General features: G+C 41.5%; 1 protein-coding gene across 2 annotated transcripts; it reads right to left on the bottom strand.

The window, feature by feature from the left end:
* Positions 1 to 795: 795 nt before the first annotated feature.
* On the bottom strand, positions 796 to 18549 carry LOC126187572 (uncharacterized). Of its 2 annotated transcripts, XM_049928738.1 has the most exons (3): positions 18453 to 18549; positions 1218 to 1416; positions 796 to 1157 (listed from the first exon to the last, which is right to left on the bottom strand). In XM_049928738.1, exons 1-3 carry the CDS (start codon positions 18465 to 18467, stop codon positions 922 to 924), a joined length of 450 nt encoding a protein of 149 aa, XP_049784695.1. In that variant the 5' UTR covers positions 18468 to 18549; the 3' UTR covers positions 796 to 921. The 2 variants fall into 2 exon arrangements, with proteins under 2 accessions (XP_049784695.1, XP_049784694.1); XM_049928737.1 differs by having other exon boundaries at positions 796 to 1416.
* Positions 18550 to 19808: the final 1259 nt, after the last annotated feature.

The raw sequence follows: 19808 nt of genomic DNA on the forward strand, positions 1-19808 counted from the left end.
ATACTTAACAAATGCTAACAAAATTCTGTGACAAATAATCAGCAATTGTATATAAAAAATAAAAAGCTTGTTTCAGCAAACAAGGAGACATTACTTTATTACAGCATACTAATCAAGTAACTTTTCAGGTAACAGAAACCGTCCTGGAAAACTTTTGCAGATACTGTAACTTGTCAACAAGAAATTAAACAGGAAACTAGAAATTTCATTGTGTTTAGTAATGAGACTTGTATTAAGACTTTTGTATAACACACGAGACGATGAGTTCAGCGATTAAATGCATATAACATGAAAAATTGACGACTTACAGTGTAACTGATGTAACATATATCTGATGATTACTATCCTTTACTAAAACTGTCCACGAAGAAAAGTAAAAGTGCTATCCAGCCTGACAGTAAACAGTATTTTACATTATGTATGAACAAATTATGTTCAGAGCTGTTTATAGTGAGGTACAACATATCATGGGATCGATCTGTCCTGAGTTTCAGTGTGTTTTCATTACTACTATTGCGTGACTGGTAGCTTTCAAGCATATTTTATGGAGAGGTTCCATATTCGTTCCATCAGGATGCCTTTCAAATAGTTTATATTAGCTCTGAAGTAGAATGCGTGTATAGAGTGAGGAAAGGAAAAGGGAGAAACTATAATAATTTGATAAGCAGGTTTTGTAGTATTGTTTCATTTAATTATAAAATATAGTATGGCTGCTCTGAGATTAGAGTATAATTTACCCTTTTGAGCTTCTAGTTTGATTAAAGTAACCACAGTGAAACAAACATTCAGACTAAGTGATTTTGCAAAATATTTATTATGTTATTGTACATAATGAAAGTTACAGTTAATTGACATAATATGCATTGTTTAGTCGCAGGCAGGCGAAGAAAGTCAATGATGAGCTAACTGCTGCCTGCCAGATCATTGACCAATTGGTCGCAAGAGTCCAGAGTTTACATTTCCAGGTCTGGTGAAACCTGGGTCTCCTACACTGGCTGGTCTGTTGTATTCTGGGTCCTTGATTGGCCTGGTGAAGCCTGGGTCCCCTACACTGGCTGGTCTGTTGTATTCTGGATCCTTGACAGGCCTGGTGAAACCTGGGTCCCCAATACTGGCTGGTCTGTTGTATTCTGGGTCCTTGACAGGCCTGGTGAAGCCTGGATCTCCTACACTGGCTGGTCTGTCATAGTTTGGATCTTTGACAGGCCTGGTGAAACCTGGGTCCCCAATACTGGCTGGTCTGTTGTATTCTGGGTCCTTGACAGGCCTGGTGAAACCTGGATCTCCTACACTGGCTGGTCTGTCATAGTTTGGATCTTTGACAGGCTTGCTAAATCCGGGGTCTAGAGGTCGTTTACCTCCTCCAAACTGTGCGTTTGAGGTGGTGGCAAACCATGCCACCGTCGCTATAACCATCTGAAACAACAGATGAAATACTGTAGGTGCTATATTAAACTAATTTTCCATTTAGTATGCAGGTTCTAAACTAAGAAACAAACAACGCAGATATTACCTTTCTACTGTCTTGATATATTATATTCATTTGGAGACTATGGATTCAGTAACATAATTTTTGAAGAGATTGGGGAAAAAACTGAATTTACGAATAAATTCTTTCAATGATACCACAGTCAGAGCCAAAATTTTAGCTATCGACGTGATTCAAATTTGAAGAGAAAATATAGCAAAAAATGAAATTTTTAGCAACATACAGAAATTTCTGTGTCTCTCTATATACAATGAAGGTAACGACCTTCACTGAACGAATCTGGTAGTAGATCGTATGATCACTTTACTTCTGGATATTCCTTCCACTATAAATGAATGTTTCGTTAAGAAACAGTAAAAAACGTAGTGTAGTAGACCGACATGTTAACTTTCAAGCTAAATTTAAGTACGCTTCAGTAGTAACTTGGGAAATTGCGAAGACTATTATGTTAGTTTTAATTAAATTTCAGCTGCTGTGCGGTTTAATAATCAGTAAAAGGCCAGCCACACACAAGCCAACCATGTTTAAATAGCCTGAAAACTGAAATGTTCTACATAATTTGGCTGGAATACCTGCACTCTTTTATGACTAGTGAACCTCTGGGGTTACGTCGCTAGCGCGCATTAGAGCGTGCGTTTTTGGTACACAGCAAATCCTATTTCGATTACGGCTAGTATTAGAGAATTTTGCTTCGAGAGAGAATCGACAAGGAAAGAGGAGAACGGGGAGAAGGGAGTAATTAATTCGCCAAGTTATGACATGCGAGGAAAGATTATTAGCGCTTCCCCGTATTGCAGGTTGACATGAATAGCAGGGAGAGCAAATGGCTCCTTGCTGCCGTCGAATGATGCTTTAGGCAGGTGTTGAAGCTTCCACAGTTTAAATATCTCAATGCAGCCATTAAGAAAATGAAACTGAAACAATAGTAAACTGCGAAAAGATGAAATCTGCATATCGATTCAGCTAAAATATCTACAACAAGAGCTGTATCTTCAGGCACAAAATTAACACATTACAAAACAGAAATTAATTCAGAATGCCTCTATGGATTAGAAATACTTACTCTAAAAAGGGAAACAGAAATTGAAAACAGTGAGGAAAAAGAACGAAAAATCGTAAGAAAAATTCTAGGTCCAAAACTTATAGACGAAACATACCCACTGAGAAGCCGTTAGAAAATAAAAAAAATACACAAATATCCATAGAGACATTTGAAACGCAGGCTAAGATCACAAAAATGAACCCAGACTAACTTACAAATGGCCTATTTTCAAATGGTTCAAATGGCCCTAAGCACTATGAGACTTAGCATCTGAGGTCGACATCCTATAGACTTGGAACTACTTAAACCTAACTAACCTAAGGACATGCCCGAGGAAGGACTCGAACCTGCGACCGTAGCAGCAGCGCGGTTCCGGACCGAAGCGCCTAGAACCGCTGGGCCACATCGGCCGGCAATGGTCTATTTTGTTTTTACAGTAGAAGCAAAGCCACAACTGGATGAAGTAGGTTGGCGAGATCAAAACTGATCTACAATTGCGAAGAATTGCTCCAGAAGACGGCCAAACGGTGAAATCTTCAGGCCCAGAATTCACACGTGACAAGTTACCGAGAGGAAAATCCAAAGTAAAAGACTTGGTCTGAAGAGAGAAAGGGAGCACACAGGAAGAGAACGAAAGAAATATGTCACCAAAGAAGGCATTGACTAACTCTAAGTACTCTGCGTAGTCATAATGGGCTTACTCGCTAATAAAAATAAACAATCTGTGCACTGTATCGTTTGAACTGCAGAAAGAAAAGAATAAGCTGTAAACTGTGGACTCTGCTTTTATGCGTCGATGAACTAACACAGTTTTCCCCCGTGTGATAGAAACAAACCGATGGGTCACTGGTGAAAAAATGCGTGAGCACGGTATTAGGTTTGATCATTTGCTTTCATGTGAATAAGCCTTGAAATGTTTCGTATCAGCCAATTACTGATCTGGAGCTGTGTCACAAGTGCCACGGAGTAATACGTAGTACATAAGAATATATTCCATAAACACGTCAGTGCTGCGTATTTCAAAATCCAGCACATTCTTGAACTGCAATTTCTCTACATCAAGGTTACGACGACAGCTACAACTGCACAGGATCTTTATTTTTGCCTGCTGCAAATACATAACACATATCGAAATTCTGCAACAAAAAGATGTGTAAACAATGCAGAGATTCTTGAAAGACTGCTAAATCAGATCACACCCTCAGATTCAAAAGTAATACAGTACCTGTTTTCTCTTTAAAATGAAATGTTGTTCCAATCGTGAAACTGAAATTTGCCAATCTACGACAACATTGTCATTGCAGCAATACCATCATACAAATACATTGAAGAACCGAAGAAACTGGTGCACCTGCCTAATATCGTGTAGAGCCCCAGAGAGCATGCAAAAGTGCCGCAACACGACGCGGCATGGACCCGACTAATGTCTAAAGTTGTGCTGGAAGGAACTGACACCATGAATCCTGCAGAGCTGTCCTTAAATCCGTAGCAGTACGAGGGGGCGAAGATCTCTTCTGAACAGCACGTTACAAAGCATCACAGTTATGCTCAATAATGTTAATGTCTGGGGAGTTTGGTGGCCAAAGGAAGTGTTTAAACTCAGAAGAGTGTTTCTGGAGCCACTCTGCAGCAATTCTGGACGTGTGGGACGTCGCATTGTCCTGCTGGAATTTCCCAAGTCCGCCGGAATGCACAATGGACATGAATGGATCAGGTGACTAGACAGAATGCTTACGTACGTGTCATCTGTCAGGGTCGTATCTAGACGTATGAGGGGTCCAATATCACTTCAACTGCACACATCTCACACCATAACAGAGCCTCCATCAGCTTGAACAATCACCTGCAGACGTGCTGTGTCCATGGATTCATGAGGTGGTCTCCATACCAGTACACTCCCATACTCTCGATACAATTTGAAGCGAGACTCGTCCGACCAGGCAATATGTTTCCAGTCATCAACAGTCCAATGTCGGTGGTGTTGACGGGCTCAGGCGAGGTGTAAAGCTTTGTGTCGTGCAATCATCAAGGGTACACGAGTGGGCCTTCGGCTCCGAAAGCCCACATCGGTGATGTTTCGTTGACACTTGTCGATGACCCAGCATTGAAATCTGCAGAAATTTGTGGAAGAGTTGCTCTTCTGTCATGTTAAACGATTCTCTTTAGTTGTTCCGTTGTTGTAGGATCTTTTTCCGGCCGCAGCGATGTCGGAGATTTGATGTTATACCGGATTCCTCATATTCACGCTACACTCGTGATATGGTCGTACCGGAAAATCTCTATTTCTCGTTTCCTCGTAAATTCTGTGTCCCATCGCTCGTGCGCCGACTATGACACCACGTTAAAAGTCACTTAAATCTTGCTAACCTGCCATTGTAGCAGCAGTAACCGATATAACAACTAAGCCAGACACTTGTCTTACATAGGCGTTGCCGACCGCAGCGCCTTATTCTGCCTGTTTACATACCTCTATATTTGAATACGCATGACAATACGAGTTTCTTTGCCACTTCAGAGTATAATTTGTTCCACATCCCTCCCTATATTTCTTCTACTTTTTAGTAAAATAATAGATATACATGCTTACACCTACTCATCAGTTCACTCTATAAAAGAAAATCTTGAAACGAGCCACTGGAAGGGCTTATTGCACTAGTTAGAACAACGTAAGGAAATGACTCCATCAGTTGTTAATTAGCGTTTTATCGAGGGACTTTGGGTATGCCTTTGAGTCAGCAGACTTTATCTTAAGCATTGTTTTGTTGGTCTTCATACACAAATTGAACATCTTCGTTAATCGAATCAAAAGAAGCGGTTCGATTTCCTGGTGTAGCGTAGCGCTAAGGTGTAATTTAAGATCGTTCATCTACATGCACAAAGTGGAAACATAAACATATTCCATTATTATGAGTAATACTCCTACACTGAACCTTGAGGTGCAAATGACGTCATGTTTCTCTATAGAGCCTTTCGCGTCCCCTCCGTTATACTGGAAAGCACAGTGTAAAATGATTCAAATTACTTGTCATCTGTGATAAAGACACCTTAAATTTCCAGTTTTTCAGTCAGCGTATCAAGAAGAATCGACGTAGTCTATCTTCAGCCAGTTTAACGCTGTCGGAGACATTGACAAATGCAGTTATGACACTATGGTGGCCCGACAGCTTGATACATGACTGTGAAATACCTCATTTGTCAATCAGTATCATGTCAGCTCGCTGTGAAATATGTATTCCTCTATGTTCGACAACGCTGGAAAATGAAACATTGCTCTGAAAAGCCTACGAGACAGCTGTGTTATAGTACACTACTGGCCCTTAAAACTGCTACACCAAAAAGAAATGCATATGATAAACGGGTAATCATTGGACAAATATATTATATTTGAACTGACATGTGATTACATTTTCACGCAATTTGGGTGCATAGATCCTGAGACATCAGTACCCAGAACTACCACTTCTGGCAGTAATAACGGCCTTGATACGCCTGGGCATTGATTCAAACTGAACTTGGATGGCGTGTACAGGCTGCCCATGCAGCTTCAACACGATACCACAGTTCATCGAGAGTAGTGACTGGCGTATTGTGAGGAGCCAGTTGCTCGGCCACCATTGACCAGACGTTTTCAATTGGTGAGAGATCTGGAGAATGTGCTGGCCAGGGCAGCAGTCGAACATTTTCTGTATCCAGGAAGGCCCGTACAGGACCTGCAACATGCGGTCGTGCATTATTCTAATGAAATGTAGGGTTTCGCAGGGATCGAATGAAGGGTAGAGCAACGGGTCGTAACACATCTGAAACGTAACGTCCACTGTTGAAAGTGCCGTCAATGCGAACAAGAGGTGACCGAGACGTGTAACCAATGGCACCCCATACCATCACGCCGGGTGATACGCCATTATAGCGATGACGAATACACGCTTCCAATGTGCGTTCACCACGATGTTGCCAAACACGGATGCGACCATCATGATGCTGTAAACAGAACCTGGATTCGTCCGAAAAAATGACGTTTTGCCATTCGTGCACCCAGGTTCGTCGTTGAGAACACCATCGCAGGCGCTTCTGTCTGTGATGCAGCGTAAAGGTTAACCACAGCCATGGTCTCTGAGCTGATAGTACATGCTGCTGCAAACGTCGTCGAATTGCTAGTGAAGATGGTTGTTGTCTTGCAAACATCCCCATCTGTTGACTCAGGGATCGAGACGTGGCTGCGCGATCCGTTACAGCCATGCGGATAAGATGCCTGCTATCTCGGCTGCTAGTGATACGAGGCCGTTGGGATCTAGCGCGGCGTTCCGTCTTACTCTCCTGAACCCATCGATTCCATATTCTGCCAACAGTCATTGGATCTCGACCAACACGAGCAGCAATGTCACGATACGATAAACCGCAATCGTGTTAGGCTACAATCCGACCTTTATCAAAGTCGGATACGTGATGGTACGCGTTTCTCCTGCTTATATGAGGCATCACGACAACGTTTCACCAGGCAACACCTGTGAACTGCTGTTTGTGTATGAAAAATCGGTTGGAAACTTTCCTGTTAGCACGTTGTATGTGACGGCACTGGCGCCAACCTTGTGTGAATGCTCTGAAAAGCTAATCATTTGCATATCACAGCATCTTCTTCCTGTCGGTTAAATTTCCTGTCTGTAGCACGTTCATCTTTGTGGTGTAGCAATTTTAATGGCCAGTTGTGTAGAATGCTTAAAAAGTACGGTGGTTTTGAATAAGTAATGAAAGGCAACGTCACGTTCTCGTCGGCCAGTACCGGTTGAAAAAATGAGGAAGTTTTTGTTGGACATAGTGGAAAATTTCCGCTTCAGCGCCTACAGTTTCGTAAAGTTTCGATACGTGGCGGAGCCATACATAGCCTTCAGACTGTTGTCTGTAACGAAGGTGTGTTCCAAGCAGACAGCTGTCATTGGGTTTCTTTTGGTGGAAAACCAGAGAATCGCAGATGTTCATTGGCGCTTGCAGAATGTCTGCGGAGACCTGGGGCGAGGCGTCTGTCATCACAACAAGGTTGCGCAAATGTATCCTATCTCCAACGTGCTGGCCGGCCGCATGCAGCTGACTCCTGCAGTATTGGTAAATGTGGACACTATCGTTCGAGGTGATCGACGGATCACATCAGACACCTCAGGGTTCAACTGTATGTCTCTGTTGGTAGTGTTGACATACTCGACAACCAGTTTTCGCACTCAAAGACGTTTGTCCGCTGGGTTCCTCACTGCCTAACAACTGTACAGGATGCTCGTATGGGCAGGCGGTGGGCGTTATGAAATGAATAGGACAAAATTTAGACAAAGGCCATTTATTGGCGGAAGCATGTTAAAAAGGGGTCACATGGGCCAAGGGAGGTGAGGGTGAGGCAGAGCGTAGAGTTTGGCAAAACATAGTTCCTGAAGCTACCGAAAGTTGTTGTCTGCCAAAACTAAGTCCACAGCGCCGCACCACCGGGAGAAGCAGGAGATGTTCAATGCCACAGGGTGCGCATCGGACTCGTGGGCGAGCAAGAATACCAGAGTGGGCCCGGTGGCAGCGTATATTCGACGCACTACGCGGCTTTCTCCGCCCTGATTGGTCGCGATCGAGAAAACCGTGCGGGCGGCATGGAATTTTCCAGAGCGCCGCCTGCTAAACGACGCCTGGGTCTGCGTTACCTCGTCAGCACGTGGGGGAGGCGTGTGGCCAAGGTGCCCTTCCTCGATGCTGACTTCCTGTTGCTAAATCGTGGGACATCTAACACTGCCGGCCGTGGCTCGGCCGTAATGGAAAAATGAAGTTACCGTTTGAAAGTTCATATAATAAAGTAAAATCCCCTACTGTCTGGCTCATCCCTTACACAAAAGACCAAAGAGAGCAACGAAGGACCATCTGAGCGGAGTTGCTGGCGCATTACGGTGCTGAGTGTGACAATTTTTTGTTAATCATCATCACAATCATTGAAACGAGGGTTCATCACTTCGAACCAGAAACAAAATTGAAATCCATAAAGTGGCGCCATGCTACCTCTCCCCGGAAGAAAAGGTTCAAAACTGCACCATCAACCGGTAAAGTCATGGCAACGGTTTTCAAAAATTGTTCAGTTGTGTACGAAATCTTATGGGACCAAACTGCTGAGGTCATCAGTCCCTAAGCTTACACACTACTTAACCTAAATTATCCTAAGGACAAACACACACACACCCATGCCCGAGGGAGGACTCGAACCCCCGCCAGGACCAACCGCACAGTCCATGACTGCAGAGCCTTAGACCGCTCGGCTAATCCTGGCAACGGTTTTCTTCGACTCTGAACGGACTATTCTGTTTGATGTCCTCCCACATGGTGCAACATTCAACTCTAAAATGTACTGTGTTACTCTCAGGAAACTGAACAAATGACTTCAGCGTTTTCGTCAACACAGAAATGCAAACGAACTTCTCCTTCTCCATGGTAACGCAAGGCCTCAAGTCTACGAGCCTGAGAAGAGCTCACAAAACTTTATCGGACTATTGCTCCTCTTTCACCCTGCAGCCCGGATCTCGTATCTTCCGATTTCCATTGGCCCAATGAAGGATGCATTCCACGGGAAGAGGTAGGTTGGTGAAGGGGAGTTTATTGATGCAGCACGACCTTAGCTCCAACGTCGACTATTAGAGTGGTACATGCCCTCCCAGTAATGTGGTGCAAGTCCCTCGCATTGAACAGAGATTATGTTAAAAATAGCGATTTGTAGCCAAAAGAGTGGGTCATAATGTGGCGTGTTGGTACTGTCAATAAAGCCAATCTGCTTTCAGAAAGAAGTTAGTTGCATCGTTTATTGAACGACACTCGTACATGGGAAAGTATGTGTCTTCCAGGAACGACTCAGAATATCCATCACAGCGAGCAGTACTGCATAAATAATATCTATCACTATATATTGGTTCTGGATTAGTGACCTTTCGACATGTCTAAATAAAACTTTTCAGCAGTATTTTCGTTTGTATTGACAGCAAAAATTGTATCATTCCTTATATATAAGTTCATTACACTTCGTGGTTCGGTCTGGAACCACGCTGCTGCTACGGTCGCAGGTTCGAATCCTGTCACGGGCATGGACGTGTGTGATGTCCTTAGGTTAGTTAGGTTTAAGTAGTTCTAAGCCTAGGGGAATGATGACGTCAGACGTTAAGTCCCATAGTGCTTAGAGCCATTTGAACCATACACTTCATGGATTACTTATATAGTCGTCCAATTCCTTAATACAAATGCACATATCTGCAACGTGCAAAGACTTTCATTTTTCTAAGCTGCGTATCTATTTGGCGAGAAAACTCTCTGTTTAAGATCGATTGAAGTACTAAAACCTATATACTTGAGATTATGATATCGCACTGTCCTAAAGAGACTGCGTGAAATTCCATCTTGGTTTTGATTTTTGGGACATTAACTTGCAACCTCCCTCAAATTTATAAGATGACTAACGTTGCGTGTCATCTGTTACTGGGCTTTTGCAGCAAATGAATTAATACGTATTGAGGCTTTCTCACAATGTAATGGAACGCATTGTAGGCACAGCTGCACTCTTCACTGCATAAAGATAAAACTTTCAACAGTTACCAAAATCGGAGGACGCCTGATGAATTGCTTTTTCTTTATGTAAAAGCGTTTCTTTTTGATGTGTTGTATGTTGGTTCAAGTGGATGGAATATCGGATTAGCAATTCAAGGTTAGGTTCGGACATGAGTTGTCACCGAGGTTTATGTTTATAAACGCAACTATAAAAACGCATCCTTATTTTGGTTCCAAATTTCACAATGTAGTTTCAAATCGAATTAACCCTCGTACTTTAAAAGGTTTGTACATCACATAGATGAGTTTAATTTCTGTGAACATGTACGACTGTCGCTTATCACAGTTTGGATCTTTGGTTCCTGTGAATGCATTCACACACTCAGATTTCTCTTCTCGTTAATCTGTGTGTCGTAATACCTAACCATTTAGTGGCTATAAAGAAATGTGGGTTCCAAAATACGAATAGAACTTGATGGAAACGGGCTGTATATCCAAGGGTGCTTTGTTTGTGTTGACCTTTCTGCTATCGCGACTCGCATAAGAAAGTCGTTTGTGAAGAGGTGAGGATCGTACGTAACTGGCACATGTAAGAGCAAATAATTTTGTTATCCGTAATATTTGTCTGCTAATTGGAAGTTGCCGTTTTCAAAAGGATGGTTGTTCGTTTAGTTTGCAATTATGTTCGTGTACACTTTACTGTAAAAAGGAAACATTTATTACTGTTAATTTTATTACTAATGTAATCTAACAAGATGCTTCAATCGATAACAGCTTCAAGGATGAGAAACTAAGTGTACAAACCAAAATCTGAAACTGACATTTTGAAGGGTCTTAAAGCTCGAGGACTACGACCAACCGCGTCATATTACGTCATAGTGGCCTTTAATCGTACTGACTTTAATATTGGAATCCATGGTACCTTAATACCGTGTGATTACGATTTTTTCGCAGTCATGTTAATCCTATACACGTATAATCGAGTAGCCGTTTTGCTAGCTGTTGCTGATTATGATGCTGACTGTTGTAGCCCTGATTCATGTTTTTGCGATCAGAGAGGGAAAAGTGTATTTAATGCGTGATAGGTCTGAGAGTATTGCAGAGGAATCAAGAAATATCCCTTCAGGTTTTCTTTTTAACCCGTCAAGATCGCTTGCACGTTGGGTGCTTGGACATAGTTGACCGTCCTTATGTGAGACTAGAATCTTGGAATCAGTGCAGAGTATTCGTTGTAATGATTAGACTTGACAAATTACGTCTGCCTAGCCGACTGGATGGCAGACCTGAGAACTTGCCTTTAGACAACGCTGACTTTGTGAGAACGTGAGCGGCTGGAGGTATGAACTCATTGTGTAATCGCAGACACCAGACACGTAACTGGTGGTGAGTCACTAGGCCTTCAGAATCTGAGTGACGCAGAAATCACGGCACCGTGTCGGAAACGTTTACATGCGAACCGTATCATGCCGCATGTCAAGAACCACTTCCAACACTAATGGACAAGCTTGCCTCGGGAGAGAACACAACGGCTTTATAACGCCCTTACCAGCCGGATCATGCATCCAAGCCAGAGATGTGCAACGTTATACTGATAAGCGGGTTTACAGTGCCTCTTTCTTTGTAAACTGACTCGAGTTTGTAATCATCGAAATAAGAGGATAGATTCTATCAACCCGAGGAGTTTCATTTCTTTCTCTCCTCTGCTTCAGGATGCTTTTTTTGTCAAGCAGTGTCTATTTTTACACAAAGCCGTTGGAAAACAAATGAAGTTTAAAAAGTATATAAACAGAACGACTATTATAAACTTCAGAATTACTGAACTACTGACCTCAGTTTGCTGTATAAACAAAAGTGAAAATGACGCATGCCTCAAGAGTAGACATACATATAAAAAATGTTTACCTCTACTATGTGCCTTGTACTGTTAACAAGGACATCAGTGAATTGTTGCAGCGAATGCGACTGTTCTCTACATGGGGACTGCAACCTTATACAGGGTGATCCATTGATAGTGACCGGGCCAAATATCTCACGAAATAAGCACCAAACGAAAAAACTACAAAGAACGAAACTCGTCTAGCTTAAAGGGGGAAACCAGATGGCGTTATGGTTGGCCCCCTAGATGGCGCTGCCATAGGTCAAACGGATATCAAATGCGTTTTTTTAAAATAGGAACCCCCATTTTTATTACATATTCGTGTAGTACGTAAAGAAATATGGATGTTTTAGTTGGACCACTTTTTTCGCTTTGTGATAGATGGCGCTGTGATAGTCACAAAGGTATGAATACGTGGTATCACGTAATATTCCGCCAGTGAGGACGGTATTTGCTTCGTGATAAAATGGACCGTTTACCAATTGCGGAAAAGGTCGATATCGTGTTGATGTATGGCTGTTGTGATCAAAATGCCCAACGAGCGTGTGCTATGTATGCTGCTCGGTATCCTGGACGACATCATCCAAGTGTCTGGACCGTTTGCCGGATAGTTACGTTATTTAATGAAACAGGACGTGTTCAGCCACATGTGAAACATCAACCACGACCAGCACCAAATGATGATGCCCAAGTAGGTGTTTTAGCTGCTGTCGTGGCTAATCCGTACATCAGTAGCAGACAAATTGTGCGAGAATCGGTAATCTCAAAAACGTCGGTGTTGAGAATGCTACATCAACATCGATTGCAAAAAATTGTACAAATGGCTCTGAGCACTATGGGACTTAACTTCTGAGGTCATCAGTCCCCCAGAACTTAGAACTACTTAAACCTTACCAACCTAAAGGCATCACATACATCCATGCCCGAGGCAGGATTCGAACCTGCGACCGGAGCGGTCGCGCGGTTCCAAACTGTAGCGCCTAGAACCGCTCGGCCACCCAAGCCGGCCAACATCGATAAGACACGTACCATATTTCTATGCACCAGGAATTGCATGGCGACGACTTTGAACGTCGTGTATAGTTCTGCCACTGGGCACAAGAGAAATTACGAGGCGCTGACAGATTTCTTGCACACGCAGTCTATTTAGCGACGAAGCGTCATTCACCAACTGCGGTAACGTAAACCGGCATAATATGCACTACTGGGCATCGGAAAATCCACGATGGCTGCGACAAGTGGAACGTCAGCAACCTTGGCGGGTTATTGTTTGGTGCGGCATTATGGGAGGAAGAATAATTGGCCCCCATTTTACCGATGGCAATCTAAATGCTGATTTCCTACGTAATGGTCTATCGATGTTACTACAAGCTGTTTCACTGCATGACAGAATGGCAATGTACTTCCAACACGATGGATGTCCGGCACATAGCTCGCATGCGGTTGACGCGGTATTGAATAGCATATTTCATGACAGGTGGATTGGTCGTCGAAGCACCATGGCCCGCACGTTCACCGGAGCTGACGTCCCCGATTTTCTTTCTGTGGGGAAAGTTGAAGGATATTTGCTATCGTGATACATCGACAACGCCTGACAACATGAGTCAGCGCATTGTCAGATGTACGAACATTACGGAGGGCGAACTACTCGCTGTTGAGAGGAATGTCGTTACACGTATTGCCAAATGCACTGAGGTTGACAGACATCATTTTGAACATTTATTGCATTAATGTGGTATTTACAGGTAATCACGCTGTAACAGCATGCGTTCTCAGAAATGATAAGTTCACAAAGGTACATGTATCACATTGGAACAACCGAAATAAAATATTCAAACGTACCTACGTTCTGTATTTTAATTTAAAAAACCTTCCTGTTACCAACTGTTCGTCTGAAATTGTGTTTGTGACTATTACAGCGCCATCTATCACAAAGTGAAAAAAGTGGTCCAACTAAAACATTCATATTTTTTTACGTACTACACGAACATGTAATAAAAAATGTGGGTTCCTATTTTTAAAAAACGCAGTTGATATCCGTTTGACCTATGGCAGCGCCATCTCGCGGGCCAACCATAGCACCATCTGGTTTCCCCCTTCAAACTAGACAAGTTTCGTTCTTCGTAGTTTGTTCGTTTGACGCTTATTTCGTGAGATATTTGGCCCGGTCATGATCAATGGACCACCCTGCATAGAGCCTGGACTGCTGAAATTCGTACTGCCTGCAGCTGCACATGTGAAATATGCCAGAAGACAACAGGACCGTTGATACACTACGATCTTTTAGGCTAAATCTCAGGGTTTGGACGCATCGTACTGTAATGGGATGAAGAAAATGGCACCGCAATCTCTGACCTACTCTGTTCACTTGTCGTATGAGATAATTCGACCAGTTGTTAAGTAGTGCAACATAAATCTGGCAATGAGGAAAGGTATAAGAACTTTCTTTGCTGCAGAAACTTGCAAGTGACACTACTTATTCTGTAGCGTTTCTTGTTCACTCAATGGTAATTTGTAGACTCATTTTGATTCGACTTCTACGCCGGTTGTACATCTACACTCTGCGTAAATTTGCGTGACTGTGTTAGCTCTACCAAAAGCTGTATATAATTCACTCTGAAAAGCACCACCGGAAGGAAGATTCCTTATATCCAAGCTGAGTCCTATGGTTGTTCTATCCCCGTCGTCAAGTGTTGAACAACGCATACGCGGCAGCTAAAATGTTTACCTGAGCTTTTACTAAGACAGTTTCCAAAACTTAGAAAATTGGAAATTCAAGAGAAACAGAATTTAATTGATAAATCAGGGAAATGTCAGAGAAAACCGAAAAGCTTGAGGTATTCTCAGATTCTGGCTGGAACCGATCTGTTCGTTGACGGACAGAAACGTTGCAAGTCATTTTGTTACAAATACCCCTGCGATTTTGCTTAGGGACAGTCGCTTGTGGAGTCGCTCGCCAACCTCGATAATATTCTTTATCGCCCGTGGGTTCTGGTGCTCCTGGCATTGCATGGTTGTGAGTACAAAGGAGTGTAACTCGGACGTGAGAATTTGTGATGTAGGTGTGAATTAGTCATTCGCAAAAAAACAAACTGGACAAGAAAATATACAAATACGAATCCATGTTTAAACATTTATGTTTTCTAGATCGACTTTGACTATTCAGTTTTCGGTTCTTGTTAACTATTTTCAGTGCAAAGTAGTGTTACGACAATTTCCTGTAGTGTCATGTTTCATGTTAGCAATGTCCGTAGAGGAAAAACGGTTCCATTTGAAACATGAAGCATAACTGCTATCAAAGTTTGTTACTTTTACGTTCCAGTGACAACATTGTTTGAAGCGTAATCCTGCAAAGATTTCTCGCGCAATTGAAGTGGTTTCACAATGACACAAGATCGTATAACTTAAAGAACTGTAGATGAAACTGTAAATAAGCTATCGTTTCTTCTTCACCTTTCTGGTCTCCAGCTAATAATTTCGCCACAAACCTCTCTAACTGCGTAACTCAAAAAATCTACTTAATGATCTTTTTCTACTCTGTTTCTCTAATGGCGTAAGTTTCATAATCAGACTGAAGCACTAAAGTGGAGTCAGCTGCTGCTAATACTTTTTTTTGCCACTCTTCCGACGTATTTCTGCAGTAAAATGTATTTCGTAAGGTATTCTATTTGCCTTTGTTCTTAAGCAAAGACACGTCTGATGTCGACGTGAATACGGAGCGTCGTCATTAAAAACAGGCTACTGTGACACAGGAAGAGTCGAAAAAGGCAGTCATACTACTGTAAGTAAAAGATTTGAAGGCAACACAGTTTTAGCAAGTATCCTAAAAGACAGAAGAAAATCCAAGAAAAAAATCAAGTTGGAAGCAACGGAAAAATTAGGATCAGCACATAATGAGACACAGAAGAGACTATAAATATCTTAGAGGAACTAACAAGTGAAATTATATTACTATTATAATTACTACGATGAGTCTATTGTAACGCATTTACTATTTCTTTTAGTACTTTTAGTCAATGACCACTCAGTACGGAAGAAACAGTGTAATGTGTTTCGCATCTGCTCGCAGTTTTGACACTACAGGAATTTTATTTGCCTTAAAAATTTGATTTGTCGTGTTAAAGTCTGAGTACTTGGATACTAGCTCTTTTTTCAGTTACATAGGTACAGAGTGTTATGATCATTGAGCATAAATAAAGAGTGGTGGATACCTCACTGCAGTAATTCCTATTCGTGATTTACAGTGTTTTGAGTGCTTTAACACTGTACATGTAACTCTGAACTGACTTCAGACTAAATTTATCAAGAATCGTAAACTAATGTAAAATGTGTATGGAGCACTTGTTTTCTCAGTGTAAATGAAGTTTACAATAATATATTTTAAATTAATCAGCAATAAACGTATTAAGAAATATCATGACTGATCAGTATTTGCCGGCCGGGGTGGCCGAGCGGTTCTAGGCGCTACAGTCTGGAACCACGCGACTGCTACGGTAGCAGGTTAGAATCCTGCCTCGGGCATGGATGTTTATGATGTCCTTAGGTTAGTTAGGTTTAACTAGTTCTAAGTTCTAGGGGACTGATGACCTCAGCAGTTAAGTCCCATAGTGCTCAGAGCTATTTGAACCATTTGATCAGTATTTCTTCAACAACAAAAAGTCATGTGGCAGCTGAAAAAAGTGTTTAACATTGCGTCAGTCCTTGGTGGCGATCTAAAAAATCAAGTTTGCCAAGATCCCAAGTAACTCTTAATATTACTATTACAGGTTTCGACAGATCCACGCTGCCAACATCCGATGATGGCAGTGTAGATCTATCGAAACTGGGAAGAGTGATAAAAAGAGTTACTAGCGATCCTGGGAAACTTGGTTCTTGAAGACTAATAAAGTTTACCATCACATACAACAAAAATTGCTTCAGGGAAATTTGGTATTTCAACTTTAAGAGAACTATAAATCCCACGGATCTTTTTTTGTTTATGAAACTGATCGACGTTTTGTTTTCCCCTTACCGTTCTAATATTTCATTATTTCAGTAACAGTATCGGGTGAGCCAAACAAACGAATTGCTGTCTCCTGCGACTTTAGTTCGATTATGTGAAGCTAAGTAAGCATCACGTGACCGTCCATCATTCATACAAAGCTGGGACTCACATTTCACCAAGTACATTTACAAAGAATAAAAATTCTAATCTCTGGAAGCTGTAATCAGGATAGGCCGATGAAGCCGAGCTGAATCGTGTAGTACCGCATGCACAAAGTTCACATAAGCCCATGTTCCTCGTATCAAAATGGTAACAAGAGGTTTTCTTCTACCTATCAGTGTTGACTCTTTACCCGAAGGATTTGATAGTAATCTTGCGGAAACAGCTCAGCATCTGGAATAATGCGGTGCATCTTTGTATATATTTTAAAACATTAAGAACTTTTATTTATATATGACAACTCGAACTACTGTAAGCTTGTAAACTCTTATTTGATGCTAAATTGTGTAACATACTCCTTGTGAAACCATTCTAAAAATAAACTTATTCGTAGTGTAATCCAGAGTATAATTAATGGTTCAATTGGCTCTGAGCACTATGGGACTTAACTTCTAAGGTAATCAGTCCCCTAGAACTTAGAACTACTTAAACCTAACTAACCTAAGGACATCATACACATCCATGCCCGAGTTAGTATTCTAACCTGCGACCGTAGTGGTCGCGTGGTTCCCGACTGTTGCGCCTAGAATCGCTAGGCCACCTCGGCCGGCCGTATAATTTATCTCCCTAGTATATTGTACTATTGATAATGTAAGCTTGTTCTATCAATCTACTTAAATTCAATATTTATGTTAAACCTGTGCGGCTATAATTATTACTGACTAAATAGCAGATGTTGCCTTAAAGCCAAATAAAAAAAGTGGCCAAGAGGAGAGGCCTTCTATGAACACAAACAAGGCTGTTATCTTCCATTAAATTAATATTAGATCCTGTTCTCTGGCGTACTCGTTTATCAACTCATATCAAAACAGATAGACGAATAGTAAGTAAATTGAAGTCAATTGTGTGACACTAGTTGACGTAAAGTTGTAATAGCCTTCTATGAACACAAACAAGGCTATTATCTTCCATTAAATTAATATTAGATCCTGTTTACTGGTGTACTCTTTTATGAACTCATATCAAAACAGATAGACGAGTAGTAAGTAAATTGAAGTCAATTGTGGGACACTAGTTGACGTAAAGTTGTAATAAACGTCGAGCGAGAGGACTAGTGCACGCCATAGGAGGGCGGGAGGGGGAGGGGGGCAAGGAAGGTTCGGGTGGCGGGTCGACACACGAATTTAAAGGAAAGAAGTTCGTGTTCCCTATGCTACTTCAAAAAACTGCAAGGAAAAGTTAAAATAAAAAAACGTTCATATAAACCGAATCCTCAAATTTTCGACTAAATTAGAAAAACACACTTGGGAAAGAAGTAACATCACATGAAATAGGTAACAAAATGGACGCTCACCAGTAGCTTGGCCATGTGGCTGCGTGAGCTGGACTGAGAACCGCAGTGAGGCGTTCTTTCGCTTTTAACCGCTGGGCCCTTACCTTGAACCGTTCTTAGCTTGTGTTAGCTGCGCAAACAATGAGTTTGGCGAATCATCGTCGTAGGCCTCAGGGGAGAAAGTTGTCCCACTGCTGATCTTTCTGACCCATAAAGGATTAACAAAGGTGAAGAGACGCACGTATGTAAAGTCTTGTTGCTGGAATTTGCTGGAATGTTTCTACCAATTTCGAATAATTTCAGCGTATGCATCAAGTAGATTGTAATATAAATTAGTGAATGAAAACACAGCAGATGCGAAGCAAATAAACTAGATGTGTGCATTATATGCCAAGTTCCAAAATGAATCCCCTTTTCTCTTTCTAAGAACTTATGGTTTTATGGAGTGGAATAAAATGTCAGAAGGAGTAACGAGCTAAAGAATATGTTCACCCCCTTATCACTACGATATCGAAACGAATACTTCTGAGATTCTTTCCAGTAGAAGATTAATTGATGAGGAAATATACGCTATTTCTGTTTGTTATGCACTAATTTTGAGACAGAATAGAGTATGGACTCTCTAGTGAGAAAATATTTGCATAAGTAGAAGAACGTCAGCTTCAGTTGCGACAGTTTAATTTATTTGTGCGTCACTTTCTACCATTAGGTTAGAATCAAGTGCAGAGCAAAGCTGTAACAATGGTGATAAGCAGAATGTATATGGATAGGAGGGGGGGGGGGGTGGGGCACATGTGTAGCGCAATTACAGGACATATGAGCTCTTGCTGCGAGTATCAATCCTTACAAAAATAATGCATTAGATAAACATTTACCAAAACGCCATATTTCACTTGAAATGCTTTATGCAATCAGCTGATCAACGTAAGGGATTTACATTGTCTATTTTTATTCGAGTTTCATGATAAGGCTAGAGATTTATTTCTTGAAACGAGAACCTTATGTAATGAACATAACCGCAATAACTGTTACAAGACGTAGTTCGAAATATTACGCATAAAATAGTCCATTACGAATAATAAACAAATTCCTGCATAAATCAAGTTATTTACTTAGTTACAGGCATTGCATGTTTCATAGATAATAAGTAACTACCTCGTGTGATTTTAACCCAACAAAGGTGCTCCCTCGACCAGTGGTTATTATTATGCAAATACGATGTGGTTGCCAGATTTTGAAAAATTAAAAAACGAGATGATGGCTTATTACTTGTTCATAACAATATTTTTAGAACTGAAATACACAAATATACAATATTATATCACACAAAAAATTACATAGCCCTGTCATATATTTAATAGAGTGCATGAAATATTA

Source organism: Schistocerca cancellata, chromosome 5 (assembly GCF_023864275.1).
Source record: "Schistocerca cancellata isolate TAMUIC-IGC-003103 chromosome 5, iqSchCanc2.1, whole genome shotgun sequence".
Lineage (NCBI taxonomy): Eukaryota > Metazoa > Arthropoda > Insecta > Orthoptera > Acrididae > Schistocerca > Schistocerca cancellata.